General features: G+C 47.0%; 1 protein-coding gene across 1 annotated transcript; it reads right to left on the bottom strand.

Moving 5' to 3' along the window:
• Window positions 1-1,271: 1,271 nt before the first annotated feature.
• OLIG1 (oligodendrocyte transcription factor 1) lies at window positions 1,272-2,115 on the bottom strand. Its single transcript, XM_015411349.1, has one exon. The coding sequence runs from the start codon at window positions 1,970-1,972 to the stop codon at window positions 1,304-1,306; it is 669 nt and encodes a 222-aa protein (XP_015266835.1). The 5' UTR covers window positions 1,973-2,115; the 3' UTR covers window positions 1,272-1,303.
• Window positions 2,116-12,442: the final 10,327 nt, after the last annotated feature.

Raw genomic sequence — 12,442 nt, 5'->3', positions numbered from 1 at the left:
ACAAAAAGGTTTTTTTTTAAATAAAGATGCCACAAGGCTCTTTGTTCTTTTTAATGCAAAAGACTATCACAGCCATCTCTCTGGAACAAAAAGAGGAAATTATTTAGATAATGTGAGTGTATTTGCAACATCAGACCACTGTTTTAGCTTCATTTGTATATAGAATTGAAACATTTTTAACTGAAAAATTTTTTACATCCCTCCTTAAGCACACGCAGGAACAATTCTAAACTGAACAATCTGAAGTTTTTCAGAATTTTTTGTCCCCACTGGCAAGGAATCTATAACAACACATCTCAGTAACAACATATTACAATATTCTACTTGTGAGTTCCATGGTTTTCTGAAACCTTTCTTGCACCCAAGAAAGAAACTGAATAGATCCAATCATAAAAGCAGCAGTAACACAACTTCCCCAGACAATTTCTAATGAAATTGGAAGCATTTCTTTCATTCTTTTGAGTCTCTTGGAAAATGCCTCTTTGTCGCCTTCATCGCCATTAAACTGGAGAGTTCATCAAATCTATGCTTGGGCTAAGGCTGCTAATTCACCATTTTCTTTTAGTAAAGTAAAGCTACAATCCTAGGCATACTTACTTGGAAGAAAGTCCCATTAAAATTAGTGGGATTTACTTATAAATAAGTATAATTGGGCTACAGAGGTCTTTATAGGCACAGTTGCAATATCTGCTAAACACATGACATCACTAGTGATTAAAGACTATACAATATAAAAAATAACTAGATAGCTTGGGGAGTCACTTGTTGAGAAGGTCATCAGAAATGGCAACCAGACACAGGAGTATAAAGAAAGCGGATGTTGCACTTCCCGAAAGGGTTGAAAGAGTGATACAAATTAGGGGCACCCCCCACTTAAGTTAGGTACATTCTAGGTCTCACTGGTTTCCATGTGAAAGGCCGATCTTACACTAGGATCTTCCAATCCAACTCTCTCTCTCTCTGTGTGTGGGGGCTACTACCTGATAAGTGTGGAAACCTACACTAGCACTCAGCATTGGTTGATGTGATGCCCCTATACATTTAGGCGCCGACTTTTATTGGCATCTGCTTTGTTTCATTGACATTTTCTCTAGCAAAGTCTCCCACCGCCCATCCCCACCCTCGCTGAGAGTCGCGGATCTGATGGCGAGACTGTCCCCGGCGTCCCTTTCCCGAGGACAAGTGCAACGAGGGGTCAGTGTTCACACATGCCAGTCCCGCACACGTGGCGCGGCCTCTCTCTTCTCCCCGCCCCTCCCTCCGGCGTCTCGGGCTCCTCGTCTGCCTCCCCGGCCCGGGGCGGTCACTTGGAGAACTGCGCCGGTCCGGCGGGGAGGCAGTGGGGGAACTTGCACAGGGCGCAGGGGCAGAGGCTGGCCCCGCCGGGCAGGTGGACTTGGCCGCACTGCTGCTGCTGCTGCTCCTCCAGCGACAGGGAGAGGTATTTGCCGGCCGAGCGCAGGCTGTCCGGGTGGGGGTGGCTCAAGGCCCCCGCCGGCGTCAGGAGCACCGGGCTCGGGGCGGCGAAGAGAGGCAAGCCGGCCAGCAGCAGCCTGGGCCCGGCGCCGCTCATCTCCCCGATGAGGCGCCGGAGTTCTTGCAAAGAGCTGCCCAGCAAGAGGATATAGTTCCTGGCTAAGAGCAGCGTGGCGATCTTGGAGAGTTTCCGGCCTGGGGAGCTCTGGCAGTGGGCGGCAGAGTAGGGCATGATCACCTCCCGCAGGGCGTCCATGGCCAGGTTCAGGTCTTGCATCCGCTTCCTCTCTCGGCTGTTGATCTTCCGCCGCAGCTGCTGCTGCTCCGGGTTCGGTTCGCTCTTGGCGCCGCCGCCGCCGCCGCCCTTGGTGCTTGCTGGTGACGGCTGGAGCGGCTCTGGAGCGAACTGGGGCCTCTCGGGCGCTGGCTTGGAGAGCAAGACGGCGGGCGCCTGCCGGAAGCCAGCCAGCTCGTACAGGGGCTGTTGGCGCAGCATGGTAGTCTCGCGGTGCGCTCAGATCGGGCGAGAAACTTTCATCGTGAAGAGGGCCTGCAGCAAGGGAAGGGAGGCGGCGATGGAGGGCGGGGACACCTTTGCGACCGGCCAGACACGTCCGTTAGCCGAAAGGATGCAGGTTGAAGGGGAAGGGGGGGGGGAGGCGTAAAAAAAGTATCTCCAAATTTGCGCTGAGATGTGAGGAAATGAAGATTTAACTGAACTTCTTTAAATCCTGCCCTGTCTTAGAGCAGAGGAATGACACAGGGCAGCCAATCGGAGGGCAAATCTGGATGGAGAGAGGAGCTCATTGGCTGCCACAGGATGCCTTGGGGGAAATGTTGCAGTTGGCAAACAAGAAGTTTATTGTTCAATCTGCTCCGCTGTGCCTCAGCCCTGGAGCTGGGCCATTCCTGACCCCAAACTTCCAGCTCTTGTCCTTTCCAACAACCTTTGGGAAAATTCTTTATTTTCGGTGTATATTCTCAGCTGCCTCTCTGTTTTGTCTCTGGAATATTGAGGTCAGCCAAAAAAGACTAGTATTCTAAACCACCTCTTCTTTACAGACCATAAAGCAGTATCTGAATTCTCCTTCTTACAGCTTAGAATTACTTCCAGAAAACCCTCTTTCCCCTGGCAATGGTGAAAAAATAAGTTATTTAAAAATAAAATGTACAACAATGTGCAGGGATTCAATTTTAAAGTGTGTACGCTCACATATCCCAACTTGAAATGTTTGTCATCTTCCCTTCCTATAACTTTTAGTATTGTTTTTCAGAGTCCCAGCATTATTATTTTTTATTTGAAAGATGATATTCTGTGTTAGATACAGCCAAATCATTCCTCAGTGAACCTCTTGATTAAATTTAAATATATACGCATTCATGAACAGTGTCATGGATTTAAATTTGCCATTGAAGAAAGCACTGAGAGTCTGCAGATTTCACGTCTATAAGAGCAGCCCTGCTGGACCAGAGCAAGGGCCCATCTCCTTCAGCATCCTGTTTCTAACCAGGGCCAGCCAGATACCAGAAGGCCCACAACAAGCAAAGCATGGAGGCTGCTGCCCTGACCCTTATTTGTGAATCAAACCACTAGTCATAAGACCCATTTTAACATGACTTACTGTATTTTTGTCTTGCTCCTTGCATAGGTTTTCACCTGATGTAGATCCTTCCTGGAGGGATGATGTATAATGTGGAAATTTATACTTGGGGTTAAGTAGGGATTTGAACAGAGGTCTCTTTTCAGTTGTCATCTGAAAAGTTCCCACAATGAGTGACTGGGCTAACCTGATTAGTTCCTTCAATTGTAAGATGTAAGAGAGAGATCTTGGAATCGTAGTAGATAACTCAATGAAAATGTCAAGACAGTGTGCAACTGCAAAAAAAAAAAGTTCTGGGGCAAGTGATGCTCTGTATTCTTGGTGCTTGGGGGGGGGCAACAGTGGGAGGGCTTCTAGTGTCCTGGCCCCACTGCTGGACCTCCTGGTATTTTTGGCCACTGTGTGACAGAGTGTTGGACTGGGTGGGCCATTGGCCGGATCCAGCATTGGCTTCTCTTATGGTTTGTATCTCAAAAGCCCCCCCCCCCCCAGTCTAAAGAGCTTAAGGAGCACCAAGTTAAGTAGATGAATGTAGATTTTCCGGGATGTGTAGCCATGGTCTTGGCATTGTAGAACCTGACGTTTCGCCAGTAATTGTGACTGGCATCCTCAGAGGTATAAACACAGAAAGATGGACACCTCTGAGGATACCAGTCACAGTTACTGGCGAAACGTCAGGTTCTACAATGCCAAGACCACGGCCACATATCCCGGAAAATCTACAGCAACTAATGAACTCCGGCCGTGAAAGCCTTCGACAACATATAGATGAATGGTTGCCAACTCCAGCTTAGGAAATCCTTGGAAGTTCGGGGGGTGGTGCCCAGGGAAGGAGCTCAGTGGGGGATGTGGTGCTGGAGTTTCCCTTCCAAAGCTGTCATTTCTGCCAGGGAAAATGATCTCTGTAGTTGGGAGATCAGTTGTAATCCTGAGAAAACTCCAGGCCCCTGAGTCTGGTAACCCTAAGAGTCACTTAAAGTTGGAGAATGGCTCCCTGGGCAGGAGGCAAGCCTCAGACTTTGCTGACTGTAATGGTAGGTTATAGATCTCTATTCTTGACACTGAGATTCACAGCTGGGAGTAACGAATGACCATTCCTGGACAGAGTTCCAGTGAGCACAGTAAGCAAGCTGTGCAGTGACTAAAGATATATTGACCATATCACTTAGTATTTTTAAAGCCCTTATTGAAAAGTATTAACAGAATGTAACATTTCAGATTATGTCTGTGTGAACTGTTGGCTGAGACGTGTAAACACAAGGCAAGCAAAGTGTTATTGGATCATGACAAGCTTTCTGGATTTAAAAATGTTTTGATATATTGAGCCTGCATAAGAACTGACTTTCTTCTTCAAATGAGAGGAAAACATCAGAACACTTTTGTGAACACAGAATGGGGGAAATGCTAATGAAAAAGATGCCTGTTTCCTTCCCCCCCTCTATAAATGGGTTTAAAATAGGCTATCAGACATTCACTTTAACTTCAGAATAGGTTTGAAAGTGTACTTGTGTAGAAAGCAGCCAAGCTGCCTTCAAACAGTGTGGTCCTGTGTGCTGTGAAATTGCACACACAGGTCTATAAAATCGATTTCAAAGAGCTGGTTTTCTTTGCAAGGAAAAAAAAATCCTTTGAGCCATTCTGAGGTTTGGCGCTTCAGCCAACTGCTATACAGGCTTTCCCTGATACAATAAAAGGGACAGTTTGCTTGGACGGCTGTGGCTGATTTATAGCACAGTGCCCAATGTCATGGTAGTGATGGTGGGGTGATTGCCACAAACCCCTGGCAGTTTCACTCGAAATCTCAGTCAGACTCAAAAGATGTCAGTGAGGCTGGCTGATGCAGCTTTGCTTATGGGAACTTCCAAATAGTTAAAACAAACCCTTTCATAGTGACACATGGCCCAGTGTGTTCAAAGAAATGAAGGGGGGGGGGAAACAAAAGTAGCTCTGAAGTCATTTCCCTGCACTGAATCCAGCCATCCGGTTTGACTCTTTCTTCATTGAATGGACAGAATGCGACAGGAAGAACAGGACTGAAAGAGAACAAATAAGCCAAATGTACTGGCAGAGAGACCTGAGAGAGAAGGCAAGGGCAGCTAGATGCTCAACGGCTATTCTTTGCCTTTGGAAAGGAATGAATGATGAATTATAACATCCAAAAGGTAATAAATGTGTCTAGCTGAAGTGCCACAGCCAAGTTCCTAGGACACCTGCAAAGACAGGAGGGCTTTATAGGTCCAAGCAGAGCTCTCTTTATGGGGAGCAGACGGCATAGAGTGGACACAGAGGGATACTGTTCCCAGTGTTGCTCTGTTCTTTTGCTGCTGGCTCAAAGTTTTGATCAATTCATGCAACAGCCCTGCCTGCTGTCCTGCTACATAAAACACCATTCAATCATCTGGGGCTGGGGGCAGCAAATGGCTAAACATAAATGGGTTCAGGATCTGACTTTATCCCAGGCTGCCCTCATACAGCCAGCACTTTCTTCAACACCATTTTATCTAGGGATGAAGGAGCTCTACATGAAGCCCACCTGTGGGCATGCATCCCCCTGGACCTCTTCCCTGACCCACAGCAGCTTGTTGCCTACACTTGCTTTCCTTGTTCTGTCTCTGCTGTCTTATTTGGAGCTGAATAATGGGCACACCCTCCCATCTGCCCTATAGTCACAATGACTACAAAAAGAAAAAGCTGGTTGTGTGGGGACTGAAGTATGGCTGCAGTAGCAGGAGGCAGCAGATCCAATATGCTACTGCGTGGCCTTTCCTCAAGGTGAGTGACATAGAATATTAATGCAAGAAAAGGGCAAGCAACAAGGTTGCATATGTATCTAAGAATGCAGGTAATTGATGTCTTCTACTTCTGTATCCTTAATTTAATTGTTTCATTATACAAACAAGGGAATAAGTTTATTGATATTGTCAGACTCAGTGGACTACCTTGCCCAGTAGCCTCTGCTCTGACTGCCAGTTGTTCTCCAGGGATCTCCCCACTGCACTGTCCACTGCACTGCCACTTGAAGCACTTTTTGGCCTTCCAGTGGCAATGGCTGAGCAGGGACCTTCTGCTCTATTGGCAGGAAAAATTGTAGCTGTGAGGGTCTCATGGAAGGAGAATGGTGATGTGGATCAGACCTTTGAAAATGTGCACCTTTCAATGCAGATGGCATAATTACATACTTGGACTGCATTTTCCCCAAAAATGTTGGAGCAAAGCAAGTTTGGGAAAGAGAGTGCTGAGGACAATCAGAGCACATTTAGAGTATGATGTTGCTTGGAAGTCCCCCCCCCCAAGTACTCCAGTTTGAAACCCAAACTAAAGGAAAACATGTAGAAGCAGCCCTAAATAAAATTGCTCAAAGCAGGAGGAGGAGAAGAGTGGTGGATCTTTTGGGAGTAAGCAATGTGTGGTATACAAGACAAGAAGAAACTCCTGCAGTAAGCAGAACATGGAAAGCTAGTCAGACAGGAATGTAGGTCTATGACTGGGGCCTGTAGGCGAGTGGGGTGGGGTACTTGCAGTGTCGAGGCCTGAAGCAGACCGAGTGAGGTGTGAATAAGGTCACATCAAGGTAGCTTTCATCTTCCTTTATTAGCAATTTCTTGTAACCTTACAGCAGCCTATGCCACTCCAGGTAGTTAGCAGCATTCCTGGTTCCAGAATAGTTAACAGCACTCCCCAGTTGGGACTCACTGCCTCTCCTCTTTGGTGACCTCCAACTCCGTAGTACCAGCCACTCCCAGCTCCATAGTACCACCTCCTTAAGGGCCCAAACCAATAGTTACAGCCACCATTCCTGTCCTAGATCTCACCACTGGCCCCAATCATGCTGGAGACCAAGAAGAAGAAGAGGAGGAGGAGGAGATTGGATTTATACCCTGCCCTTCACGCAGAGTCTCAGAGCGGCTTACAAACTCCTTTCTCTTCCCCTCCCCACAACAGACACCCTGTAAGGTAGGTGGGGCTGAGAGAGCTCTAACTGCTCTTTCAAGAACATCTCTAACAGAACTCACAGGATATCCTTCCTGCACACAGCTGTTGCATGGGCTAACCACCTGTGCCCTACTGTCGGTGTTCTGGGCCACACCCTTCTCACTAGGCATTTGTCCTGCACCCTTCTTGACTCTTCAGGGTTCTTGCCATGCTTGGCTGTTGTCACTAAGGTCATTGGTTCCCAGTACTATCTCCATGACTCCTTGGTGTCACACACACCCCTTTCAGGACGACTGTTGCCACTTCCACCTCAGTGGGAAATGGATTCGATACTACCCTGACCGCATGGGGCATTCATAGGGGATTTTTTGGCATCTTCCAGAGAAGATACCTGATGGCAATACATTAAATCTGGCTAACATAAATGCCCTTTGATGGTGATCAGTTAGAGAACAAAAATAAGTAGCTGTCTGGCCCAGTGTCTGGGATAATCCCAGATGAACTCGGGAACAGGTTTTCCTGGCTGCCTCAGTCAGGCACTGAAATTGAATATCTAGAAGCATGCATTTAATTGTATAAAATATTGTTGAGGCAGATGATAAGTAAAGCGGATCTAGATGTATTCCTAAGGACCTAATTTTGGGGGGGACTAATTTCAGCCAATTAGGTTCATAATGATCTGTCAGTATTAAAAAGGTAACCAGACGTTCTCGGGCCACTATACACAGGACACTAGGGTTGCCAAGTCCCCACTGTTTTCCCTCAGATGACCGCGGATGACTGTTTTCCCTCGGATGACCGCGGCCCCGCCCTGGCGCACCCGGCGTGGCTGCGTCACTTCTGGGTGACGTGCTGATGCCAGGCACGTCATGTGCTTTGGGGGTGGGGTTCCCCTGGGGTCCGATCTGCTGGCGGCGGGTAACGGGCCTCTGGGGTGGGGGTTTCCCTGCCCTCCGGGGGGACTTGGCAAGCCTACAGGACACAGTCTCTGTTCTCCATAGTGTTTGAATCACTTGACTGGCAAACAGGTATAGCACAGATCTGTAGAAACAAAGGTGTGGCATCTTGTTTTAACCTTACAGTAGGCTGTTGAACTCCAAGTAGTTAACAGCATTCTTGGTTCCAGGGTAGTTAACAGCATTCCATAGGCAGGCCTAAGGTTACCAGGCACTGTGCTTTCACCGGCGGGGGTGGGAGGGAACTTTCCAGGAGTGAGGGATGGGGCAACATTGCTGCGTGTGATGTCCCCAATGTGATGACATCACTTCTGTGTGACATCATCATGCTGGGGATGTTGTGCCGGGTTGTGGCAGTTGGGGGTGGGGCTTCCCCCCAGTTTTCACCTGGGGGCTCTCCGATCCTTTGTTAGCGCAATCTAACAGTCTCTCCCCTTTTCTAGCCACCCCCAGCTCCATAGAACCACTACCTTAAGGGCCTGACCAAATAGCTGGACCCACCCTTCCTCTCCCAGCCTCCAGCCTCTGGGCTGCCATTCCCAATCATACTGGAGTCCTAGCAGGATACTCTCCATGCATGGCTGCCACATGGGATCACCACCCATGTCCTGTTGGTGTTCTAGGCCACACCCTTCCTATTGGGCATTTGTTTTGCACCCTAACTGATTCATCATGGTTCCTACTGTGCTTGGCCATCTTCACCAGAGTTCTGGATCCCCAGTACCATCCCCATTACTCCTTGGTGTCACAGGGTCTCTCTACTTTCTTCATTTGGTAAGTATGTGTGTTTCCTCAGAAAAAAGTTGTGGCTCAATGATAGAGCTTTAGATTGGTATGCATATGGTCATTGTTTCAGTCCCCAGCATCTCCAGCTAAAAGGATCAGGTAGCAGTGAAAGAACTCTGGCTGAGACCCTGGAGAGCCACTGCTGGTCTGAGCAGACAATACTGATATTGACGAACCAGTGGACTGATTCAGTATAAGGCAGCTTCATGTGTTCCAGAATGTCATTCTCAGGCTGCTTCCTTTTCAGAACTCCCTCCTCCCTCCATGCCCCCTCCAAAATGTTAGTTCCTAAAGTTCTCTGATCCGTAATAAGTTAGTGTGACTGATGCTGTGTACTCATTCTGCCAAAAGGATCCTCCTTCAGTACAGAGTTTTTAAAAATATGGGAATCCTCACTTAAATGATACCAAAAATAATATGTTACAAGATTTAGACATTTGCAAGAAATTTAATCCTCTTTTACCTACTAGAATATAGTATTGGGCGTCTATCAGCAAAATTTGACTAAGTTGTCCTTTTGCAAATAAAATTCCCACAGCAGGCTAGCATCTCAACTGGAAACAGTTTTACCCACTGAATAAATCTTTATTGGGTGGGTTTGTTTTATCTGAAAAATGTTGTCTCATTGCAGAATGTCATACAGCAGAATGCAAAGCTTCAATCTACTAAAGCTTCACATAAATTGGCACCTTATTTTACTGTGTTCCATGTGTTTTGTGTCTTATATTTAGAATTTCCCGTCATTAAAGTTTACATTGTAGGGGCCAAAGTAAATGGCTCTAGTCTGGGAGGGGGGAATCACATTTAAATCCCTGTAAAAACATTATTTCCAACTAACTTGTGTTGCTTTCAATGAGACTTTCTACGGGATTTAGTCAGTGTTCTCTGGATTAGACTAGTATTTGCAGATAATCTTTATACTGTGTGATATACTGAGCCTGAACTGTACTTACCAACGGATGTAGCTTGGAGATGCTGGTGCTTACCTTTAAAGCCCTATATGGCCAGGGTCCGACGTACCTGAGGGACCGCCTTTCCCCATACATACCCCAGAGAGCACTACGGTCGGGGGCCCAACATTGCTTAATGATCCCAGGCCCCGGGGAGGCCAGGCTTGCGGAAACCAGGGCCAAGGCCTTTTCAGTGGCGGCTCCTACCTGGTGGAACGAGCTCCCAGAGGAGATCAGGGCCCTGTGGGACCTCTCACAGTTCCGCAGAGCCTGCAAGACGGAGCTCTTCTGCCAGGTTTTTAATTAGGAGCCACCACTACCACCACCACCACCAATAATCTGGTGGTAATAATGGGGTGATGGGATTGCCCAGTATAAGATCTCGCTACAGTATTGTGATGGGGTCAGGGCCATTGAAGCGGGCTTTGGGTACATCTATAGGTCACCATCTGAGTCGATTGATCTGATTAAATTTGTGACATCTTTGAGCACTTTATCATTGTTAACTATGGTTGATTTTACTCTGTTTTTAATGTTTTATGTGGCACATGTTGCCCTTATTTGTAAGCCGCCCTGAGCCCGCTTGCGGGGAGGGTGGGATATAAGTGTAACAATAAATAAATAAATAACAATAGCTGGCTAGGATCCTAGAATGGACCAGTAGGGAATCAAGGATCCTAGAGTAAACCAATTGAGAAACAATATAATGTAAATAGCCTATCGTTGGGAACGGGGTATGTTTGGGGTGTAACCTTTTGCATGCTTAAATACCCAGCTTCGGCCAGGGATTTCCAGTCTTCTTTCTACTTGCTGAATCACTAGTAAACTATGAGCTGATCACTATACACATCTGAACCCTGTATATTTCACTGTGATACTGAGCTAAGTCCTGTCCTGTTGCAAGAATGACTCTTTGAAGATGTGGAAAGGGTAGTATGTCAGGGAGGATTGTCACTAACGCCTGGCACCTGCCTTCTCACTTAGAGTTCCTGTGAGGGAATGTTCTCCTGCTTCAGAGAGAACCAGATGGTCATTGTCAAGAAGCTGAGGGCTGTCAATACTCCAGAGAGCCACCTTCTTCCATCCAAATTTCACTTTAGTATAAAATGTTTTTTTAAAAAGCACCACTGTGATGAAAGCAATACAAGAGACAGAAATAGTGCAATCTTAAGTGAGGGTACAGCTTTGTAAGTTTGTAAGTACTTTAAATATCTGTCTTTTTTCTCATATATGTTTTATTTTAGAAAACAAAGTAATAGTATAGAGGGAATACAGAAAAGAAAAGAGGGATTATACGGGATCCATTTAATCATACAGTTGTTCTTCTGTTTCTAGCTGGAGTAGAATAGTATATATCCATCATAGTAAATGCTCTTTTTGTTTTATAATTAGCTGTTCAAATTCAGTTTTATCTCTTAGAGCTCCACCTTCAGTGTTCATGATCTTCTTTAATCTTGCTGATTGATAATATAGCTGCCATTGAATATCTATACCTTCTCTGATATCTTGCCATAACTTGAGTTTCCCCTGAGTATTTATCATCATACCATATGTTAAAAAATCATTTTGATTTAATGTGTTCTTATTGTGGTAGGTTTCTATTGGAGACATAAGCAGAGAGTTGGGGGGGGGAACTGAATAAATTCCAAATTTCCAATGTATAAACCTGTAATGATTTCAAGTTATATGTATGTTTTTCTTTAAATGGTTGGTGTCAGAAGAACAAGGGGGTGAAAGACGGAAATGAGTGAGTGAGGTGATTGGTTGGTGACTGAGAGTGTGTGGGTGGAGCTAGAGTGTGTGTGTGTGTGTGGAGAGAAAAGGCAGAGTGTTCAGTCTGAAGTCAGCAGCTGTCGGTTATGGTCAATCTACACAGAGTCTGAGAAGCAGTCTTCTAATTAGAATCATATAGAAGTGCTGTGAAAGGCATCTCTCATATATAATTGCCAAATGGTGGCTGCCACCTGGGCCTCCATAGTTAACGAGGAGTCCAGGAGCACTCCCAAACTCCTAACCTCCGGCGCTGGCACCAAAGGTACCCCATCGAAGGTCGGGAGAGGGAGCCCCAACCCCAGACCACCACGACTCAAGCCCAGGACCTCCGTCTTTGCCGGGTTTAACTTCAGCCAGCTCAGTCAGTGAGAACCAACCAGCCACAGCCTGCAATGCCCGGTGCAGATCTTCTGGACTAGAGCCTGACCGGCCGCCCAACTTCAGATAGAGCTGGGTGTCATCTGCATATTGATGACACCCAAGCCCATACCTCCGGGCAATCTGGGCAAGGGGGTGCATGTAGATGTTGAATAACATCGCGGAAAGCACTGCCCCTTGAGGCACCCCACATTCAAGAAGGTGTCTCCGGGACTGCTGTTCCCCAATCACCACCCTTTGTCCCCAACCTCGGAGAAAAGAGGCAAGCCATTGCAGGGCAAGTCCCTGAAGCCCCACGTCGGTGAGGTGATGGGTCAGCAGTTGATGGTCGACCATATCGAATGCGGCCGACAGATGTAACAGCAACAGCTCGATCCAGATGCCGTCGGAGGTCGTCAGTAAGGGCGACCAGTACGGTCTCCGTCCCATGCCCCGAGCGAAAGCCAGACTGGAAGGGATCTAGGACGGAAGCGTCATTTAGAAAGCCCTGCAGCTGTACCGCCACCGCCCTCTCAATAAGTTTGCCCAAATAGGGCAAATTGGACACCGGCCGATAGTTGGCCAATTCAGCCAGGTCCAAAGAAGGTTT

The sequence above is a fragment of the Gekko japonicus genome, unplaced genomic scaffold (assembly GCF_001447785.1).
Source record: "Gekko japonicus isolate JY-2015 unplaced genomic scaffold, Gekko_japonicus_V1.1 scaffold2429, whole genome shotgun sequence".
Taxonomy (NCBI): Eukaryota; Metazoa; Chordata; class Lepidosauria; order Squamata; family Gekkonidae; genus Gekko; species Gekko japonicus.
Note: the sequence above shows the minus strand (reverse complement) of the source record. Positions and strands in the feature narration are given on the sequence as shown.

Bases quoted from the DNA above. Each gene is read 5' to 3' on its own strand.
- OLIG1 (XM_015411349.1), bottom strand. From the start codon at position 1,972: ATGCTGCGCCAACAGCCCCTGTACGAGCTGGCTGGCTTCCGGCAGGCG.